Below are 20,222 nucleotides of genomic sequence, written 5' to 3' on the forward strand. Positions count from 1 at the left end.
CTTCCCGCGAATAGATCAAGAAATATACAGGAGGTTACGTTCTGCGCCATCTGCCCTCGAATAGATCAAGCAATAATGCCAATAACTCTCTCAAAATAGATCCCGAGCTTGAAAGTTACAAACAAACAAACATACATACATACAGGTGAAGCTAATATGAAGCGTGTAAAAAAAACGAATTAACAAAAAATAGCTGAAAATAACAATTATATTAAGCAAAGAAGCTGAAATTACAATGAAATAAAATACAAGCAACAACCAAAAAATAAAAAATTGAAGTATCAACACGAGATGAAAAATAAAAATTATTATAAAGAAATGAACAACAGATATATAAATACAAATTGGATAATATATTGGTGAGAAGTAACGAATCGAGAGATCTGGGTATTATCTTTGATGAAAAACTAACGTTCTCGTCACATATCGAAAAAATAACATCCCGGGCAATGAAAATGCTACGATTTGTTATGCGTAATAGCAAAGAATTTTCATCATCAGAGGCAATTAGCTCTATATATTATTCATACACATATATATATATATATATATATATATATATATATATATATATATATATATATATATATATATATATATATATATATATATATATATATATATATATATATATAAAATATATATATATATATATATATATATATATATATATATATATATATTTATATATATATATATATATATATATATATATATATATATATCGTGTTAGATCTTCTCTAGGAATGTGTATATTAAACAAAACCATACACATTCCTAGAGAAGATCTAACACGAAGAAGAGTACCTGATGCAGAACAAATACAGGCAAATTTACCTAAAGTACATGAAATACCTGAGTTAAGACGCTCTGACCGTATAAAGAGACAGACAACAGGATGACCAGTTCAGTTTGAGGAGTGCCAGAAGATGACAGTACTACCAACTGTCGAAAGCGCTCGCAGATAATTAATAGAAGATATAAAGCTTCAAATCCTTTTTGTAGAATTTAATATTGAAATATATATATATATATATATATATATATATATATATATATATATATATATATATATATATATATATATAAATGAGAAAGATTAATGCGGTCAAGCTGCTGGAAAATGATTCCATGAAAATCAAAAGATGAATAGATAAGTACTTTTTTGATCATTCCCATATTGATTTCAATTCAAGAGCCACCGGTAGACAGCTGTTTCAGCCTATTGGGCATCGTCAGTACCGGGCAGGCGGTCCTCGATTGAAGACAAAATGTGAAAAACCAAGAAAAGTACTTGATAAAAGTAACTGCGTAAACGAAAGCGAAACATAAGTGAAACCACCTATTGGTGTGACACCCAAGTCAACTTGCCAAGTTTTTATGTCAGTGTTGGTGGTTTGACCAATCAACCGGCAAATGCGGTAGCATTTCATTTCAGGTTTATTTCGGTTAATACAATTGTTATTTTCAGCTATTCATTTTCAATTTTCCTTTTTTAGTTGTTTCAGGGATTTCAAATCATTTTATGTAGTAGATAATGGAAGTCCGAACTAGTGAAAATTATGAATGTATTTTTATGCATAATGAACGACATCATTATTATTATAATACATAACTCTACATAATTTTCTGACTTTAAATGATATTCTAACTCCGAGTCATCATGGATTCAGATCGAATCATTCCACTACAATGGTAATTATTTCTTTTTATTCGAATCTTCTACAGTCTGTTGAAGCAGGCAAAAATCCCACTGGGATTTTTTGTGACATCTGTCTTGCTTTTGACTACATACAACAGAAAATTTCCCAGACAGACGATATAAAACGGGTATTAGAGTTATTCAGCATGACTAGTTCGTATCAAATCTTCCAAATCGCATCCAGGCTGTCGAGACACAATATTGGAATGAGAATTATAACGAAACTTTCTTTTCCGATCAGTTGAATGATGACAGGTGTTTCCCAAGGATCACTTTTGGGGCAAATCTTTTTTATTCCCTATATCAATGAGTTGCCATCTGTTTTGCAAAAGTCACTCAGTTTATGCTGATGATTCTTCCCCCCTAAAACAAAAGATTTGTCTGAATTACAACAAAATATAAATTTTGATCTTGATAACTTGCAAAATTGGTTCAGTGAAAATTCATTATTTTTGAATGTCACCAAAACGAAAGGAGTAACTTTTAATACTGCCCAAAATATTAACACGGTAGACATTATTATTGGAATATTCGGTGTAATGGAAAGGGTATTCTACACTATAGTTTTTAATTCTACCTATCTCTCGAATTGAATACACTTGGTGAAACTCCTGAGAAAATCACATTTTCCATGACATATTAGAAAAATATTATTCGACTTATTATACTGACAAAAATCGTCTACTGGAAAATATAATTTTTTAATTGTCCATACTCATCAAAAACAATGTTTTTGACCTCAATAATTCAGATCAAATTCATTTTCCATATTTGGTTAGGACTTCTCATAGAAAATTCACTTTTATTTCAGTTCATTAGTAACGACCAATTCGATAGACCCGTTAGAAAAACAGCTATGGACATCTCCCAATATTCCACAACATATATGTATGTGTTTTCCTATGTTGGAGCTCTTGGAGGATCCTTAAACAGAACTCTCAAAGGTAAGACTTGCACATTCTCTGTAGATATATATCCATGACTGATGAATATTTCTGTTATTCACATTAATCACATTTCATATATTTGGAATCAGGAGTAACTAGAGGAAAACACTAAAATGGCATATTGGTTAAACAAATATCATAACCTACCACTAAACGTAAATAGCCTAGATAGTGAAATTTTCAATATAAGTGCTCCAATACTATATGTCTACTCACAACAATAAAGAGAATCATCACTATTCAATCAATCACTACTAAATAACGGTCATAGGATCTATCTGTTTATTATCTGTTTTTCCGTTAATCAGCTGTCGCCCCCATACGAACGACAAGTCTCAGAAGTTGAGAAACTTGTGGGAGCTAAGGACTAACGAGCTCTTACCTTTTAACGTGTGATTCCTAACACGGGATAATATAAAACTGGTAATAATAACGACACACATAAATATGTCTGAAAACTCTTTCTGTATGCCACGAAAACAAAGATGTATGGTTGTCCAGTATGAAAAAACATTGTCTAGTATAAAAAATATATCCAAAACGCACTTCAGTTCAGTATTAGTTCTGATCACATCAAACCCTCAGCAAGCAACATCAAACATATGAATCCGATGCTAACAGCATATACCTCTCTCCAACAAAAACATAGGAAATAAAAAAGTCACTAGAAAAAGATCTGCAGGTGCAGGTGCGGTCCCAGGGCATTTACTGTTATCATCCCTTGTTAAGATACAGCCCCTTAAAGGGGGTACATAAAATTTGTATAACAATTTTTTTCACAAGCAGTGAAAAAGTTACAATATTGAAATCAACCTGACATTTTGTACTACCAAAAAGACACTTAGCCAGTAATTTATTTGGTTTTTCCCATGGTTGTAACGAGTGGAAAACGCAACCCCTAAAATTTATCCCCAATGTAACTCTTTGTCTTATTATTTGTTTACCATTCAAAAAGTTATTTCCAATAGCCTGTTTCATTCTAAACAAAAAATGTTTCTTGGGATACAGAGATACGTCGTCATAAATGCGAACTGGATTTATTGTTATTTTGTAGTTAGTTCCTGTATTGAACGATTTAAGGGTAATGAACAAAACTAATTTGATAATTACAAAACACACACCATGTAGAAATCATAGTAAACGTTCAATATGTCTACCTTCAGACATTACGCATGCGTCTAGACGTCGGCGCATTGAGCCACGTATTCGCTCAAATATTCCTGGAGTCTCTATGATTACCCTGCACGTATCGATGATGCGGTTTCTTAAGTCCTCTACATCGCGAACAGTACGATAAACAAAATGCTGTGAATGGCCCCAAATAGAGAAATCGAGAGGATTGAGCCAGCTTTGTGGTCCTCCTCGACCTATCCACTGATTTGCATATGTTTCAGTTAAATGTTGACCTGCTACTTGACTAAAATGGGCGCGAGCCCCATCATGCATAAAAAACATATCCCTTCTGACACCCAAAGGAACTTTCTCCAGCAGTACTGGATGCACTTCTCTTAAAAATTGAACGTGTGCCTCACCATTTAATCGAGGAGGTAGAAAATGAGGCCCAGTTGAATCATCCCCAATAACTCCGAGCCACATATTAAAAGAAAACTGTTCTTGATGGTTAGTTTCGACAATAGCGTGAGGGTTTTCATCAGCCCATATGTGGTAATCATGAAAATTAATAATCTTGTCCCGAGAAAAATTACATTCGTCTGTGAATTCTATCGTCTTCAGAAAGTCACAATTTCTTCTAATCATTTCCAGCATCCAATTGCAAAATTCAAGACGGTTCGGAGGGTCTTGGGTAACAGTGTCTGTACTAGTTACAGATGGTAAGGGTATAAGAGTTGTTCCTTTAAAATTCGAAATACCGTCATATGATCAACATTCAGCTGGAAAGCAATCTTTCTAGTACTGGTAGTAGGTTGTTCTTCAATCAAATTAAGTACTGCTTCCTCAAGCTGTGGTGTTTGTACTTCTCGATGGCGACCACAATCCTGCGTTCTTTTGTCGAATGAACCATATTCTCGTAATCGTTGATGAAGTCGACCAAATATTCTATGTGGAGGATGCTGCCATTGAGGATACATTTCAGGATATCTTCTAGAAGCTTCTAACCCATTCCCCTGCGACAGACCGTGAACGTAATGCATATTAGCCATTTCCTCATTTTTTTATGCCATTTTAATAACAAGTGAATTATCAAAGTAACAAATTAAGAACAGGACAACAACACACAATTAGTATTAATTCAATTTCGAAAATTCACAACCTGACAGCGTCATACCAATTTAATTGTAACTATCGGTAAGAGCAACCTACTAGATAGATTAGTTTCGTATTTTCGCATTTATGACGATGTATCTCTGTAGTTGTTCCTAAAATAATTTTTTGCTGCGAACTGGTTTATTTTGGACAAAAAACCCAAGAGACATTTTTTGTTCAGAATGAAACAGGCTATCGGAAATAAATTTTCAAATGGTAAACAAATAATAAGACAAAAACTTACATTGGAAATAAATTTCAGGGGTTGCGTTTTCCACCCCTTACAACCATGGGGTAAAACAAATAAATTTCTGGCTAAATGTCTTTTTGGTAGTACAAAACGTCAGGTAAATTTCATTATTGTAACTTTTTTAATGCTTGTGAAAAAAATTGTTATAAAAATTTTATGTACCCCCTTTAAGGGGCTGTATCTTCACAAGGTATGCTCCAATGAAATGTCTTTATATGAAAGATCCTATCTTTTTTTCACTTCCTCATTTAGTTACACCCTGTATAAATTGAAACTTTTGTGTGTGACAGGCCAGCATTGAATTGGATTGTAACTCACTTCAATGGTCGTAGCCAAAGAGTATATCAGAACGACACCTTCTCGGATATTCAATGCATCTCAACAGGCATACCTCAGAGATCAGTACTCGGGCCTCTGCTGTTTATTTGTTTCATCAATGAGCTTTTGACCTACTGTTCTGCTGCTTCTTTACCGACTGTGTATGAGGATGATACCAATATTGTTATATCAGCTGATACTATTTCCACTATGCTTAGTAGTGCGCAGAATGCTACAAATCAACTCTCCGAGTGGTGTGATTTGAATGGACTAGTTCCTAATACAACCAAAACTTAATGACTATTTTTGTTACAAAAAATTCTTCAAAGATTGCAGCTACTTAGTGAAACTGAACGACACGTCAATTTGACAAGTCCCTGACCTAAGATACCTAGGAATCAATATTGATTCTAAACTCACCTGGAGAAATCATATTGAGTATATAAAATGCAAGTTTAGTAAACACATATTTATACTCCATCAACTGAAAAACACACTCTCTCTTGAAGTCTCAAAACTGGTATATTTTATTCTTATTTAGTCAGTCACCTGCTATGAAATAGTTCATTGGGGTGCTACATCCAAGGCATAAATATATAAGGCAGAAATATTCGCCATTCAAAAAAAAGCAGTAAGGTTAATGATGGTGGTACGCCTGATAGGACATTGCAAACCACTCTTTGTTAAAATTGGTATAATGACTCTACCGTGTTTGTTTATTTATATACCACTGCATTGTCTATGTGAGGAAAAATGTTACTAATATTCCTACTTGTGGACACTCTCATGACTATCGTACTATAAATAAATATAAACTACAACAACCATTCACTAGATTATCAGTGTCGCATTACACAACACAACAACAAAATATTTTTTGAATGTTTCCTACACTAAATTAGTCAATTTCTACTAATTTTGGGGTGATAAAAACGAAAATAACAATGAAAAATTTTTATTAGTTCTGGTTTTTGAGATACACAGTACTTAATCTTAAAGAGTAGTTATACTATACGTGAAAAGTGAAAGTACATAAAACAATATTGTTATGTTTCTTTTAGAATATTTTAAGTACAAAATGAATAAAAAAAAAACATTATTCTTAGTGTTTTGACAAATAAAAGAAGTTTGTACCACCAAATTTCAATTAAGTCCATCCGATTCATTGTAAGATCGCTGTCGTTTAGCTTGTCTTTTATAAAACACTTCTGGAGCATCCCTACACACAGACCAGCAGTAGTCTGCAAGCATTGCTTCATTCCAACGGCCCTGATATCTCTGTTCCATTAAGGCAATGTCTTGATGGAATCTTTCTCCATGTTCGTCACTCACAGCTCCACAGTTTTGTGGGAAGAAATTAAGATGAGAGTGAAGAAAATGAATTTTTAAGGACATGTTGCATCCAAGTTGGTGGTAAACCTGAAGAAGCTCTTTAACCAATGCTGTGAAGTTATCATCTCTTTTGTTACCTAAAAACCCATGTACAACCCCCTTAAAGGCTTCCCAGGCTATTTTTTCATTTCCTGTTAAAATCATGTCAAAAGCAGGATCATTTACGATTTCACGGATTTGAGGCCCAATAAAGATGCCTTCCTTGACTTTAGCATCACTCAACCTGGGAAACTTTGCTCTCAAGTACTTAAAAGCTTGTCCTTCCTGGTCCATGGCCTTCACAAAGTTTTTCATTAGTCCCAACTTAATATGTAATGGGGGAAGGAGAACATCCTTAGGATCTACAAGAGGCTCGTAAACTACATTTTTCTCATTAGGGTTTAGGTCTCGTGTAGGCCAGTTCAATTTTTTATAGTGAGATTTTCTATCCCAAATTGTCTGAGTGTGGTACAGGCCGAAGAGCAGATGGGAGATTAGGGTATTTAACCGTTCCTCTTTTCTTCATAGATAAACCTTGCTTAATGGGAGGAGTTAAGCAGAAATAACAGTCGTCTGTATGATTGGTAGGCTCACGCCAAACCATAGGTACTGCAAAAGCCATTGCCCGGTTTTTATTTTTCAGCCACTCTCGCAATATGACGGAACAAGAATTACAACATATATGAGGAGCCCATGATTTATCTTGGTCCCCAACTTTCACACCAAAATAATGTTCATAGGCTGTCTTAACGATAGGTGTCATTTTACGTTTCTGAGCCTTAAATGTTATTTCACCACATATATAGCAAAAGCTATCGACAGAATTCACACACTTTCGAGGCATTTCAGATCAGCACTTAAATTAATTTAAAAATCAACTTCACACGATAATTTCAATAGCAACCACGTGCGTACAATTGACAAACTCACATAGGTTATGTTTACTACTTAAGAACAGCTGATGAGAGAGGTGTTATGTAAACAAACATGTGTACCAACTGTTGGTGATGAAATATTTCATTTGTTGAAAACTCAATATACATATATATAATATAATGATACTATATCTTGAAAACAAGAGCTAATATATAATTTTTATGGTCACTTTCGGTTTTAACACGTGAAAATACATTAAAATCATCTAATTTCAACCCCGAAACAAAAACTTTGTTGTGTTGTGTTATCAGTGTGTCATCCGGGATCGATGGGTGTCAGGCTCTATAATGCTTTCAATGACAATATCAAATCTGCCCCTAGCTTACATTCCTTTAAAGCTAAGCTGAAAAATGATCTTATGCTGAAAGCCCATTACTCCGTTGACGAAATTTTACAGAAATGAAATTTGAGAGTATATAAAGGAGTATATAAATCAAAGTGTGGAACGTGTCCTAAGGTATATATTGGCCAAACTGGCAGAACATTTAGGAATCGAATCCAGGAACATCATACGAGCTATTTAAAACAAATTTAAAATATTCAAATCATCTTCTAGAAGAAAATCATATGTTTATCGAAGAGTTCGAAATTTCGCACATAGAAAATAATGGTTTGAAAGTGAATCATTTGGAAGCAACGGAAATTAATAAACTGAAAGATTCAAAAATTCTAATGAATGACCAACTGGATTTGAATAGGTCACCATTATTGAACTTGTTTTCTTAGAAAACCCGAGAAAGAATTGTTATTGATATAGATTTGAGGTAATATGCTTCAGGTGATCATAATCGAACAGGTACCTTAGGTAGAGGTTTAGGTAATTTTTTGGAGGTAGTCTCAACTATGGTTACCTACAGTATATAAATATTAGTGTAAGAAACAACTTGAAGTTTTCAAATCCCGTGATAAAACTACTGTGCTAGCGAAACATGCTGTGATATATTTTTTTTCGAATAAAGTTTGTGAAGATCAAATCGTGAGGTGTAGTTACATTCACTATTCTTTTGTTTACTGATACTCCTTTTTGACTTTTAATTTCAATGTTGAGTTGATTGGTATCTGTATTTGTTGAGCACATCTGGCGTGTTACCAAAGTTAGTATATGTAGGCTCTTGTATTGTAATTGAAGAATTCTTCAACTAATGAATTGATTGACTGATTGATTGATTTCAGTAAGTAATCAAAATGTTTTCAACGTTCCAGAAAACTAATTTTCTCCTTCTGGAAACCCAAAAGATCCATTTATATACAGTGTGACCCATTTTTAATGGAAACACCCCTCTAAAGTTTGAAGTTGTGAATCGATTTCAATATTTTTCTTTAAATGTCAAGTACTAAAAGGTCTACTTTGGGACAAAATTTGAAATGTTCATTAAAGTTTCAGGGCATACTACAATATTTTTTCTTAGTCGAAAATCGGGATTTTTTATTAGTGATTTTTTTATTGAAAAAATCACTACGCCACTGGGTTCAGAGTGCATCTAAATAGGTGTGACCAAAATTTCATGAAAAAATATTCATTATTAACAAAGTTATGACAACTCAAAAATTCAAAAACTCACACAGCTAACAGTCACAATATATCATTTTTTTATGATTTCAACAATAAAGTGCCGCCAGATGAAAAAAAAAACAAATAGCGTAAATATCTTTAATAAAAATAACGGAATTACATTCACACAATTCAACTAACAATGAAACAAACAATTTTAATAAACGTAACTTATAACTAATTATTGAAATGTATCGATTCAGTACAACAATCAATTCTTACTCATATTCTAGTAGCCTCTACTAATCCATTACGTATTTCGATACATGTGTCGTAGCGCTTACAAATGTTTCTGATTACATTCCCTAGTTCTTGAGGGCTAATATTTGCACATATCTGTCGAATTCTTGCACAACATTCATTTCTATCTCTCGAGCGGTTTTTGTAAACCTTTTCTGTGAGAAGTCCCAAGAGAAAAAAGTCCAAAACTGTGAGGTCTGGAGATCTGGGTGGCAACTCTATAAACGGACTACCACGGCCATCCCATCGTTTTAGAAAATGTTCGTTAAGCCATTGCCTCACAGCTCTGGCATAATGAACTGAACACCCATCTAACTGAACAATTGAATTTGATCGTTCATTGATTGGCAGCTCGTGAATAGCATCCCAAAACTCTGTATTTAAAAATTCTAGAAACCTCTGCGCATTAATGTTTTCCTCAAAAAAGAAAGGACCAATAATTTGTTTGTTCAATATCACACACCAGACGTTGAATTTTTGGGAATACTGGCTTTTACAGTTTATTACCCAGTTAGAATTATCCGCTGCCTAATAGCGACAATTCTGTGATGACACTACTCCATTTGTAGTGAAAGTGGCTTCATCGGTATATAAAATATTTTTAGGAAATTTCTATTGTTTAAATATTCCCCCATAAACAATATTCCAGGCGTCTTGCTTCGTCGCCTTCTTGAAGTGTGTGTAAAAATTTTGGCTTGAAAGGTTTAATATTCTTCGTCTTGAGACATCTCCGAATAGTTTCTCGTGGAATATTCAAATCTAAAGTGGCATTCCTTATACTGGCATTAGGATTATTTCTGAAATAATCTAAAATGATTTGATCATTCCTGTTTCGTCTTTGTACAGGATAACTTTTTAACATCATTTTTGATACTGCACCAGTTTCATTGAATATTTTATTTATTTTATTTACCGTACCACAGCTAATACGAGGATGATCTTGATGTCTCTCATTAAATACTCTACCAACCTCTCTAGCACTTCTTACGTCATCTCTTGAAAGGCGTACAATTTCTATTTTCTCTCTTACGCTCAATCTTGCAGCCATGACACAAAATAATTCGAAGAACTGTAAGGTGAATATTATTGACAATAGTACACTTGAATCTTTCACAAGTTTCAAAGTGTAATATCATTTTCATGGCAACTAAGTTTCAAATTGAAATATTTAGTTTTAGTTAATTTGCGTGAAAACTTGAATGTAATTCCGTTTTTTTCATTAAAAATATTTACGCTATTTGTTATTTTTTCATCCAGCGGAACTTTATTGTTGAAATCATACAAAAAAAATTCTCATGGCTATATCTGTTGATATAGGGTGTTTTTGTGACTGTTAGCTGTGTGAGTTTTCGAATTTTTGAGTTGTCATAACTTTTTTAATAATGGATATTTTTTCATGAAATTTTGGTCACAACTGTTTAGAGGCACTCTAAATCCAGTGGCGTAGTGATTTTTTCAATACAAAAATCGCTAATGAAAAATCCCGATTTTCGACTAAAAAAAAATATCTCAGTATGCCCTGAAACTTTAATAAACATTTCAAATTTTGTCCCAAGGTAGACCTTTTAGTACTTGACATTTCAAAAAAAATTATTGAAATTGGTTGTGACAACTTTTAGGGGGGTGTTTCCATTACAAATGGGTCACACTGTATACAAAATACAGTTTAAAAAATTGAAAACATCCTTTCAAAGGACATCAAACTAAAAAGTTGAAAATATTTTTTTTATTAGACCTAAAACAATAACGAGGAAAAAATACTATTATTATTGTGAAAAAAGTGACGGACGCTTGATATGCAAAAAATATGGCACAAAGCGCCCACGCTTTTTTCACAATAATAATAGTATTTTTCGTTCGTTATTGTTTTAAGCTTATTTGAAAAAAATCACTTTTCAGTTCGATGTTCTTCAAAAGCGTGTTTTTTCGTTTTTCAAACTATATTTATTTTATCTAAACTTTGGGATGAATCAGCCGTATATTGTTTAGAATAATGACCACTGATATTTTCCGATTCCGGAGAGGGAGCCTGAAAAACATCTACCAAGGCAGCAGGCACGCAAAGGAGGGTTACAAATAAGGCAGCAGGTGCGCGTGTTGATAAAAACTTTTTCAAATGAAGGAATATCAAGGAGGTTACGTACAGCGCCATCTGCCCGCGAATAGATCAAGCAATAATGTCAAAAATTATGTCAAATAAAAATCCTGAGCTTGAGAGTTAGTTACAAACAAACATAGATACATACATGTGAAGCTAATGAAAGTGTGTTAAAATTGTTAAAACAACCGGTAATAAACATTGGATTGTCCACAAAAAATCATTTTCAAAGAATATATTCAAATAAGTTTCTGTTGAACATGAAGTTCTAAGTCTTGAGTTAAATTTCCGTAATTTTTACTATTCAGGAGTGGGCCATACTGAGGAGCTTGCCTATTTGTTCAAATCGAATCTTTCAAATATCTCAGAAGACGACACTTTGATGAGAAGAAGGATGGTTAGGATGTGGTCTAATTTCGCAAAATATGGGTGAGTTTTAATTAAAATTGTTCTATGTTTGTTCAAAGGGGGTTGACAATGTTTCGTGGTGTATTTCATCAGTTCGGACTTCCATTGTCTAATATGATATAAATTGATTTCAAATCTCTGAAAGAGTCTGTAAAAAATTAAAAAGATCATCTGAAAAAATAACAATTATATTAAGCAACAAAAAAACCTCAAATTACAATGAAATAAAGTACAAGCAACAACCAAAAAATCAAAAAATATTGAACTATTAACACGAGATGAAAATTAAAAAATTATTGACAAGAAATGAAAATTAAAAGATTCCAAACCAAGTTACTTCACGACGTTTCGATTGTTAGTATCCACAAACGTCTTCGGGTGATAACTGGACTTATTTCTCCGAGATTCGACTATTTATAGGTCATTCGAGTGCTTTCACCTATCCCCTCTTCCCTCTCTCCGCTTCTTCGGTTTTAGCGAAAGCTGACCGTTTGGCAGGAATTGGTCGTGTTCCGCTTGATTGAAGCTTTCCATATATTGCGTATCTCTACGCTAGCTTGGCTTAAATGCGTTGTTGGACATTATATATGCGGCTTCTTTGAATGTTCTCCTAAACCTATAACCTACCTTGGTATTTATGTAATTACCTAAAAGTAGTTTGGCCCAGGCTAGTCAATTATTGTCGGGGCTGGACGTGGGTGAGGAAAATATGTTTTTTTTTTACATTCGAAATAGATGGAAAAAAGTAAGCACTGGGGCGCGAGTTGAACGGATTCAACAGGAAAGGGGTTGGAGAAACAACCAAAAAGTCAACAACGAAGCTCCAAGCTTGAAATTTATATTAAATTGATATATAGAAAGAAATATTTACAAAATTCACTACCAACTGTGTAATAACTCAAAAATTGATTTTCATATGTTATTTGCTACGAACTAATGTAAAAAAACAGACAAATACATATACATCAAGTTTAAAGAACCAATACTTAATACAAAAAAACGTTCACAGTAAAGATATTAATACGCCGCTATACGCCGTTTTAATCACGATATTACTACTGGAGAACTCTTACTTCGGAACAATATCGAATCAAAAGATTCGAGTATTGAACTGACAGAGGTAGACCTTTACATAAATTGAAAATGAGGAACAAATGAGCAGTTATAAGTAACTGCCTGAATCTTAATTTATCCAGAATCTACTTTTCGATTAACTTCAATCAAACTCTATAATTATTACCCCCGTCAACAGCTGTCTTAGGTGCACAGAGAAAAGGAAAATGTTTAAAACTATCCTCTAATTTTAGGATTGAACTGTAGATTTCAGTACTCAGACCGCTCCAAAATTTATCAACAATATCAGGGCTTCTACTCACGGGGTATCATCATTTTTGATATTTTTTCTTATATAGGTACTTGCTACGGCTCTCCGTTGGTACTTTCTAGAGTGTCTCCTCTTATCTCAAAGAATGATATGTATGATGCAACTATAGCTTTTCCGAAGAATTTCTCCCATCACCAGATAAATATGCCTAGAAACCTTTTTTTTACCACCAAAAAAAATGAATAAAAGGTCTGACAGTGCTCGACGTGAATCTTTCATAGGTGATCTTATTATTCTTGTCCAAAAAACCTGAAAACGTGTTATAGAATTCTCTGCCGATGTTTCAAGAATAGGAAATGAAAATTTCGAATTGATTCATTTGACTGACCTCAGATGTTTTTAGGTTTCGGAGAGTCCCTTGCTAGAACCTTGCTTTTGTGTTGGCTTTACGATATATACTAGTCTGAATCGTTTTTAAATCCTGACCGTGAAAATCTCTATGGTTTTATTCACTCCTGCTCACTAGAAAACCCACCATCCCAGCAATATGCTGATAAAATAACGAACCTACAGGGCGGCTCTACTAATTCTTCTGAATTCAGAAATTTAAACCGTTACAAACCAGTATTCCTCCTCGTGGATGATTTCAGCTTGAGCCCACTTGATGTTATGTTGATGAGTCCATACATTCTCTGCAATTCCCGATTCGCTGGTTCCTCCTCGCTGTGTGTGTTTCTTGTGCTCAGCAATGCGAACTTTCAATGGCCTTTTAATTTCTATGTATGATTCTCTGCACTCGCAGGGTATCCGGTAAATGCAATTCTTGGTATCTCAGTCGGCGTTTGGTGGCCTGGTTTTCCAGATCTAGCGTTGAAAAAACACCAAGTCTATTTTTTGGAAAAAAAAGATCATCGCTAACACCGCACCACACTAAGCCCCCTCACTCGTATGGACTACCAAAAATCTACAAGAATCAAACCAATCATTAGCTCCAGTAGCCACTCAGAACTTGTCCAAACTTTTACTACCAATAATTGAACCACGACAAGGAAAAACATCATCTTTTGTGGAAAATTCAAGATATTTTGTTGAACTACTAGGGGCAATCGAAGTCAAATAGCAGGACGAACAGATCAGTTCCGACGTGGAAAGCCTCTATACCAGGGGTCTCCAAACTACGGCCCAAGGGCCAAATCCGGCCCGCCAATGTCATCAATCCGGCCCGCGACAGCCAATGATTTACTGTCATCAATCTGGCCCGCGACAGCTAATGATTACCTAATTGTTGTTACTATTGCTGTGATAAGTTGAAGAAAAAAAACACAGAACGATAATCACTCGGTTTTATTTACTTGCAAGGTAAAACTTAACGACAGAAATGATGACAAAGAAAACTTAACTTGAGTATCTATGTTTAAGCATATTAATAACTAACGAATAATTGAAATGAATCACAGTAAAACAAAAATACTAATGAGATTTATGTAATTGTGATTTTCCACCGACAATACTTTGTAGTTGTGGATCAATTTTACTTGTACCAATTATCAAAAGAGATTTAAGATGCTCATCGGTTGATTGAGATCTGTAAACATTCTTTGTGTACTTCATCTTGGAAAATGTTTTCTCACACAAGTAAATAGTACCAAAAACAGAAAACAACCCACGAGCAAATTTATGCAAATTATCGAATTGTTCCACTGGAAAACTCTTATGAAATTACAACAAAGATAAATTTTGATATTTGTTCTTAAGCATATCACTGCACCGTAAATCAATAATTTCCATTTGGACTTCCGGAGCCAGGGTTTCAATGTCAGATTCAAAAGGATTTTGAAAAGGCTCAATTTCATTCGCAATGACATCAAAATCTAAAAAACGAGTATCAAAATTTATCTTCAAAGCACTCAAAGTTTCGATCGCAAAATTGACGGGAAATTCAGTCTCTGTAGTGTGGCTGAATATTTCACATGTTTCAAAATGTGTGAAACATTTTTTACGTAATTGCGATTGAAATAGTATTATTTTCTGCCTAAAGGATCTGATATTGGTGTATAAATCAGGGAGAAGCTGATTTTCTCCTTGCAATCTCAAATTCAGTTCGTTCATATGATTTGTCAAATCGACATAGAAGGCTAACTTCAACATCCATTCACTATTTTCTAAATCGGCAAAAGGGCGCTGCTTCTCATTTAAAAAAAATTTCGATCTCTGCTCGAAGTTGAAAAAAGCGCTTGAGGACATTTCCGCAACTAAGCCAGCGTACGGCAGTATGATGGTATGGTGAATCATTTTCTCCAATCTGTTGAATAAACTCGCGGAATTGTCGGTGATTCAGCCCAGTGGATCTGATGAAGAACAACTGATATGACTGGTTTTAGAACTTCAGACATATCCAAACATTTTCACACAAGGACTGTTGATGAATGATACAATGTAAGACTAATGGTTTTGAACCACCATCATTTTCTACAGCCTTTGACACAAGTGCAACCACTCCTTTATTTTTACCATACATATTTTTGCCTCCATTAGTTGTTATAGATTTCAAATTTCTCCATCGAAGGTTCTTTTTATTAATGGCATTTTCAACTCCCTCAAAAATATTTGCCCCAGTTGTCGTGCCGTGAATACTATCAATATCAAGAAGTTCTTCATACACTTCATATCTTTTATCTACTCCGCGAGTAAAAATCAACACCTGAGCAGTATCTGACACATCCGTTGACTCATCCAATGCTAGAGAAAACCACTCATGATGTCCATTTTTGTCATACAGTTGAGATGATATATTTTCTGCGATGTCTTGCACTCTCCGAGCCACGGTGTTTGCTGACAAACTGACACTTTTAAATAAATTTACCTTTTCGGGGCATATTTCTTCGGCTACAGCATTCAAGCATTCTTTTATCATTGCTCCATCGATGAATGGTTTGCCACGTTTTCCGATTTCAAGAGCCACACGAAAGCTGGCGCGAGTTGCAGACTCTTGTTCAGTATTCGCTTTGGTAAACAAAGATTGCTGCGATTTGAGTCCGCGTTTCAAAGTTTCAAATTTTTCCTTCCGCAAACTTCCTGTATACTTGGAGTAACTTTGAAGATGTTTCGATTCATAGTGTCGTTTAATGTTATAGTCTTTGAGAACAGCTATGGTTTCATTACAAATTAAACATAGCGCCTCATTACTGGACTCAATCACAAAATACTGAAAGTTCCATTTTTCTTGGAACGTTCTGCATTCACTGTTGATTTTTTGCTTCTTTTCCATACTAACAAATCACACATAATAACAATAAGTCAAATCAAAATACTTTTATTGACGGGTGTTACTTTATTTCACAATAGACAGTGTCGCTTCCTTCGCCTTTCCTACGCAGACTAACTCGCAGTTGCGCCGCTAGCCTTTTTATATGTAATTATTACTGCCATCTCGAGGTGATCGGAATACACTAGCTAGAACCAGAATTTTCTCGAACCAACGCGGTAATTCCAAATATTTAATTACGCCTAATTCCACCTAGCGGGTAGCTGAAAAAGATAGTACATAGTACCACTACTCGCCACTAGATGTCGTTAAGTGTCACAATATACAATAATAATTGAAATGCAAAAAAAGCGTAAGTTTGCTTAGGTCACGCACTTTGCGACTATTCTAGTCTAGAAATATAGTTAAGGGCAAAAATTGGCCCTTGGAACAAACTGAAAAAATCGTTATGGCCCGAAGGCTTGAAAGTTTGGAGACCCCTGCTCTATACGAACGTCCATGTTAGAGAAGCACTCAAAATAATACAGAGGAAGCTATCCGAAGATGGGGACCTAAAAGATAGAACAAACTTACTGATACAAGTAATCATGGAATTACTAGGATGCTGTGTATGAAACTGCTACTTCCAACTGAAGGACGAATTCTTTATGCAAGATGAGGGACAGTCAATGGTATCGCCACTTTCACCAGTTATAGCCAATATATTGAAGAGACCCACAAGAAGACCCGAATCTGGTAGCATAGAGATACGCAACATATGGAAACCTCTAATTAAGCGGAACGCGACCAACTCCCGCCAAAAGGCCAGCTTCCGCTAAAACCGATGAAGCGGAGAGAGGGAAGAGGGGATAGGTGAAAGCACTCGAATGACCTATAAATAGTCAGATTTCGAAGGAACAAGTCCAGTTATCACCCGAAGACGATTGTGGATATTAACAATCGAAACGTCGTGAATTAACTTGGTTTGGAATATTTTAATTTGTAATTTTCATTTCTTGTTAATATTTTTTTTATTTTCATCTCATGTTAATAGTTCAATTTTTTTTTATTTTATGGTTGTTGCTTGTATTTTATTTCATTGTGATTTAAGTTTTTCTTCTTGCTTAATATAATTGTTATTCTTTCAGATAATATTTTTAATTATTTTACAGATTCTTTCAGGGATTTTAAATCAATTTATATCATATTAGATAATGGAAGTCCGAACTAATGAAACAAATTGTTCTCAAGAGGTATATTTATTCCCACTCATAAATGTTATGTTTACACTACTGCAACGACTGAAAATAAATGCTTTCTTTGAACTATCGTACAGTCAAATTAATGATATTCTGATATTTTCATTACAATAAATGAATATTTTTTACTCACGTTTCAACATTGATTTCTCTGACGAAATGTCTGCCGAATTTTTTGCATATATCAATCAATTCCTCAATTTGAATAATCATATGTTGCATTGAAAATTTCAAAGCTGCTCTATTGTACATGTTTGAGTGAGGAAAAACAATTTTCATTATTTCAAAGCTTCTGAATTGAACACATTCCATTTAACAAATTTTATTTTTTCAGAAATCCCACTCCATTTCAAGATCCTCTCCTTCAAAATATAACCTGGAGTGCAACCCATGGCAATAATGTTACTTATCTCAATATTGATAAAATTCTGCAAGTGTCATTGAATCCATTCTCTGACAAGATGGAATTTTATGATAAGATATATAAAGATTTTGGTACACCACCATATAGTACATACTAAAACAAATTTCTGGAAATAAATTATATTCTTTCATCGTTTTCTTTTTGCATTCATTTCACTTTGGATCTGGTTACCGAAAAAAGAAAATATCACAAAGTCACGAACAGGAGCCAGTCACATATTTGTGTATTCAGTCAGAAATCTAACTTTTTTAGAAATCAACTAATATGTACACGTAGCTAGCTGTAGCTGCATGCCTGAGAGTCAGATCTACTTCTGCGTATTAAATTATTCGGAAAAGTTCGACGTGAAAAATTTTTCACTGTCACTTTGTGGTGAGCTGAGACTCCAGCATAAGAGGTTATTTTTCCAATGATAAAACACAAGCAATACAGGAAAATCCTTAAGGCGTTCTTAGAGCGGTACTCTAAGAAAGTGAGTAAGTGTGAAAGTAGTGATTCACATTGGATTTGAATCACTGGAGATTAAATTCATTTGGAAAAACGTTTCTAGGAAGTTTATTCCACGTTTGTTTGAATGTGGTTGACAATGTTTCGCGGTGCATTTCAATAGTTCAGACTTCCATTATCTAACATAATATAAATTGATTTGAAATCCCTAAAAGAATCTGTAAAAAATCAAAAAGATCAGCTGAAAAATAACAATTTCATTGAAAAAAACTGAAATTGCAAAGAAATAACATACGAGCAGCATCCAAAAAACAAAAAAATTGAACTATTAATACGAGCTGAAAATTAAAAAATTATTATTAACAAGAAATGAAAATTAAAAATTTAAAGATTCCAAACCAAGTTACTTCACGACGTTTCGATTGTTAGTATCCACAATCGTCTTCGGGTGATAACTGGACTTATTCCTCCGAGATCTGACTATTTATAGGTCATTCGAGTGCTTTCACCTATCCTCTCTTTTAGCGGGAGCTGACCGTTTGGCGGGAGTTAGTTGTGTTCCGCTTGATCAGAGGTTTCCATATGTTGCATATCTCTACGCTATCTTGGCTGGACAACATATACCCGGCTTCTTTGAATTTTCTCCTGAACCAGTGTTTCTCCTTGTGGATGATTTCAGCTTGAGCCCTCTTGATGTTATGTTGATGAGTCCAAACATGCTCTGCTTTTCCGGATTTGCTGGTTTCTCCTCGCTGTGTGTGTTTTTTGTGCTCGGCAATGCGCACTTTGAATGAATTTCACCGATGTATGATTCTCCGCAATCGCAGGGTATACCGCCTCACATTTAATATTGACAAATGCTTTAGTATATCAATTGCTAGGAAAAAACTACGGAATGATTTTCAGTATAAGATAAACAATGTATATTCAGCCAAGAAGACAGAATGTAGAGATTTGGGAGTTACGCTGGATGAAAAACTCACTTAATATAATATAATATAATGACCGACATTATAAACAGAGCATATAGAATGCTTGGCTTCATTATTAGGAATTCATTCAAATTCACAAAAATATCCACCTTACTAACACTTTATAATGCATTTGTCCGTAGTATACTGGAATATGGTGCAATAATATGGTCTCCTTATTATTCAGGTCATAAAAATGAAATTGAAGAGGTACAGAAAAAATTACTAAGATTTCTACATTACAAAAAACATGGTGAACATATTTTCAATCTTCGTTATCATACTTCCTTGAATGAATTTAAATTCACAACCTTAGAATTTAGAGGAAAACTTGCTTTTCTATTATTTTTCAATAAGCTATTGCATAATAAAGTAAATAATCCACACTTGTTATCAAAAATTCATCTGAACTGCAGTACATAGTTCAATAATAGAAGGAAAGATATATTTGTTTTGCCTAAACCTC

General features: G+C 34.2%; 1 protein-coding gene and 1 long non-coding RNA gene across 2 annotated transcripts in view; one reads left to right on the forward strand and one right to left on the reverse strand.

Annotated features, from left to right (window-relative positions):
* LOC111513709 (juvenile hormone esterase) overlaps positions 1 to 18,473 on the forward strand; it is a 78,215-nt gene extending 59,742 nt beyond the window's left edge. Inside the window, exons 8-10 of the mRNA XM_074186685.1 lie at positions 2,514 to 2,646; positions 11,988 to 12,108; positions 18,249 to 18,473. Of these exons, the coding sequence (XP_074042786.1) occupies positions 2,514 to 2,646; positions 11,988 to 12,108; positions 18,249 to 18,435 (441 nt within the window). The 3' untranslated portion in view covers positions 18,436 to 18,473. The remainder of the gene's footprint in view (positions 1 to 2,513; positions 2,647 to 11,987; positions 12,109 to 18,248) is intronic.
* Positions 12,258 to 13,871, reverse strand: LOC141487564 (uncharacterized). Its single transcript, XR_012468445.1, has 3 exons — positions 13,800 to 13,871; positions 13,464 to 13,720; positions 12,258 to 12,703 (listed from the first exon to the last, which is right to left on the reverse strand). It is a non-coding gene; the product is annotated as an uncharacterized lncRNA (long non-coding RNA).
* Positions 18,474 to 20,222: the final 1,749 nt, after the last annotated feature.

Source organism: Leptinotarsa decemlineata, unplaced genomic scaffold (assembly GCF_025532065.1).
Source record: "Leptinotarsa decemlineata unplaced genomic scaffold, Ldec_3_MD MMD2_P_RNA_scaffold_4, whole genome shotgun sequence".
NCBI lineage: Eukaryota > Metazoa > Arthropoda > Insecta > Coleoptera > Chrysomelidae > Leptinotarsa > Leptinotarsa decemlineata.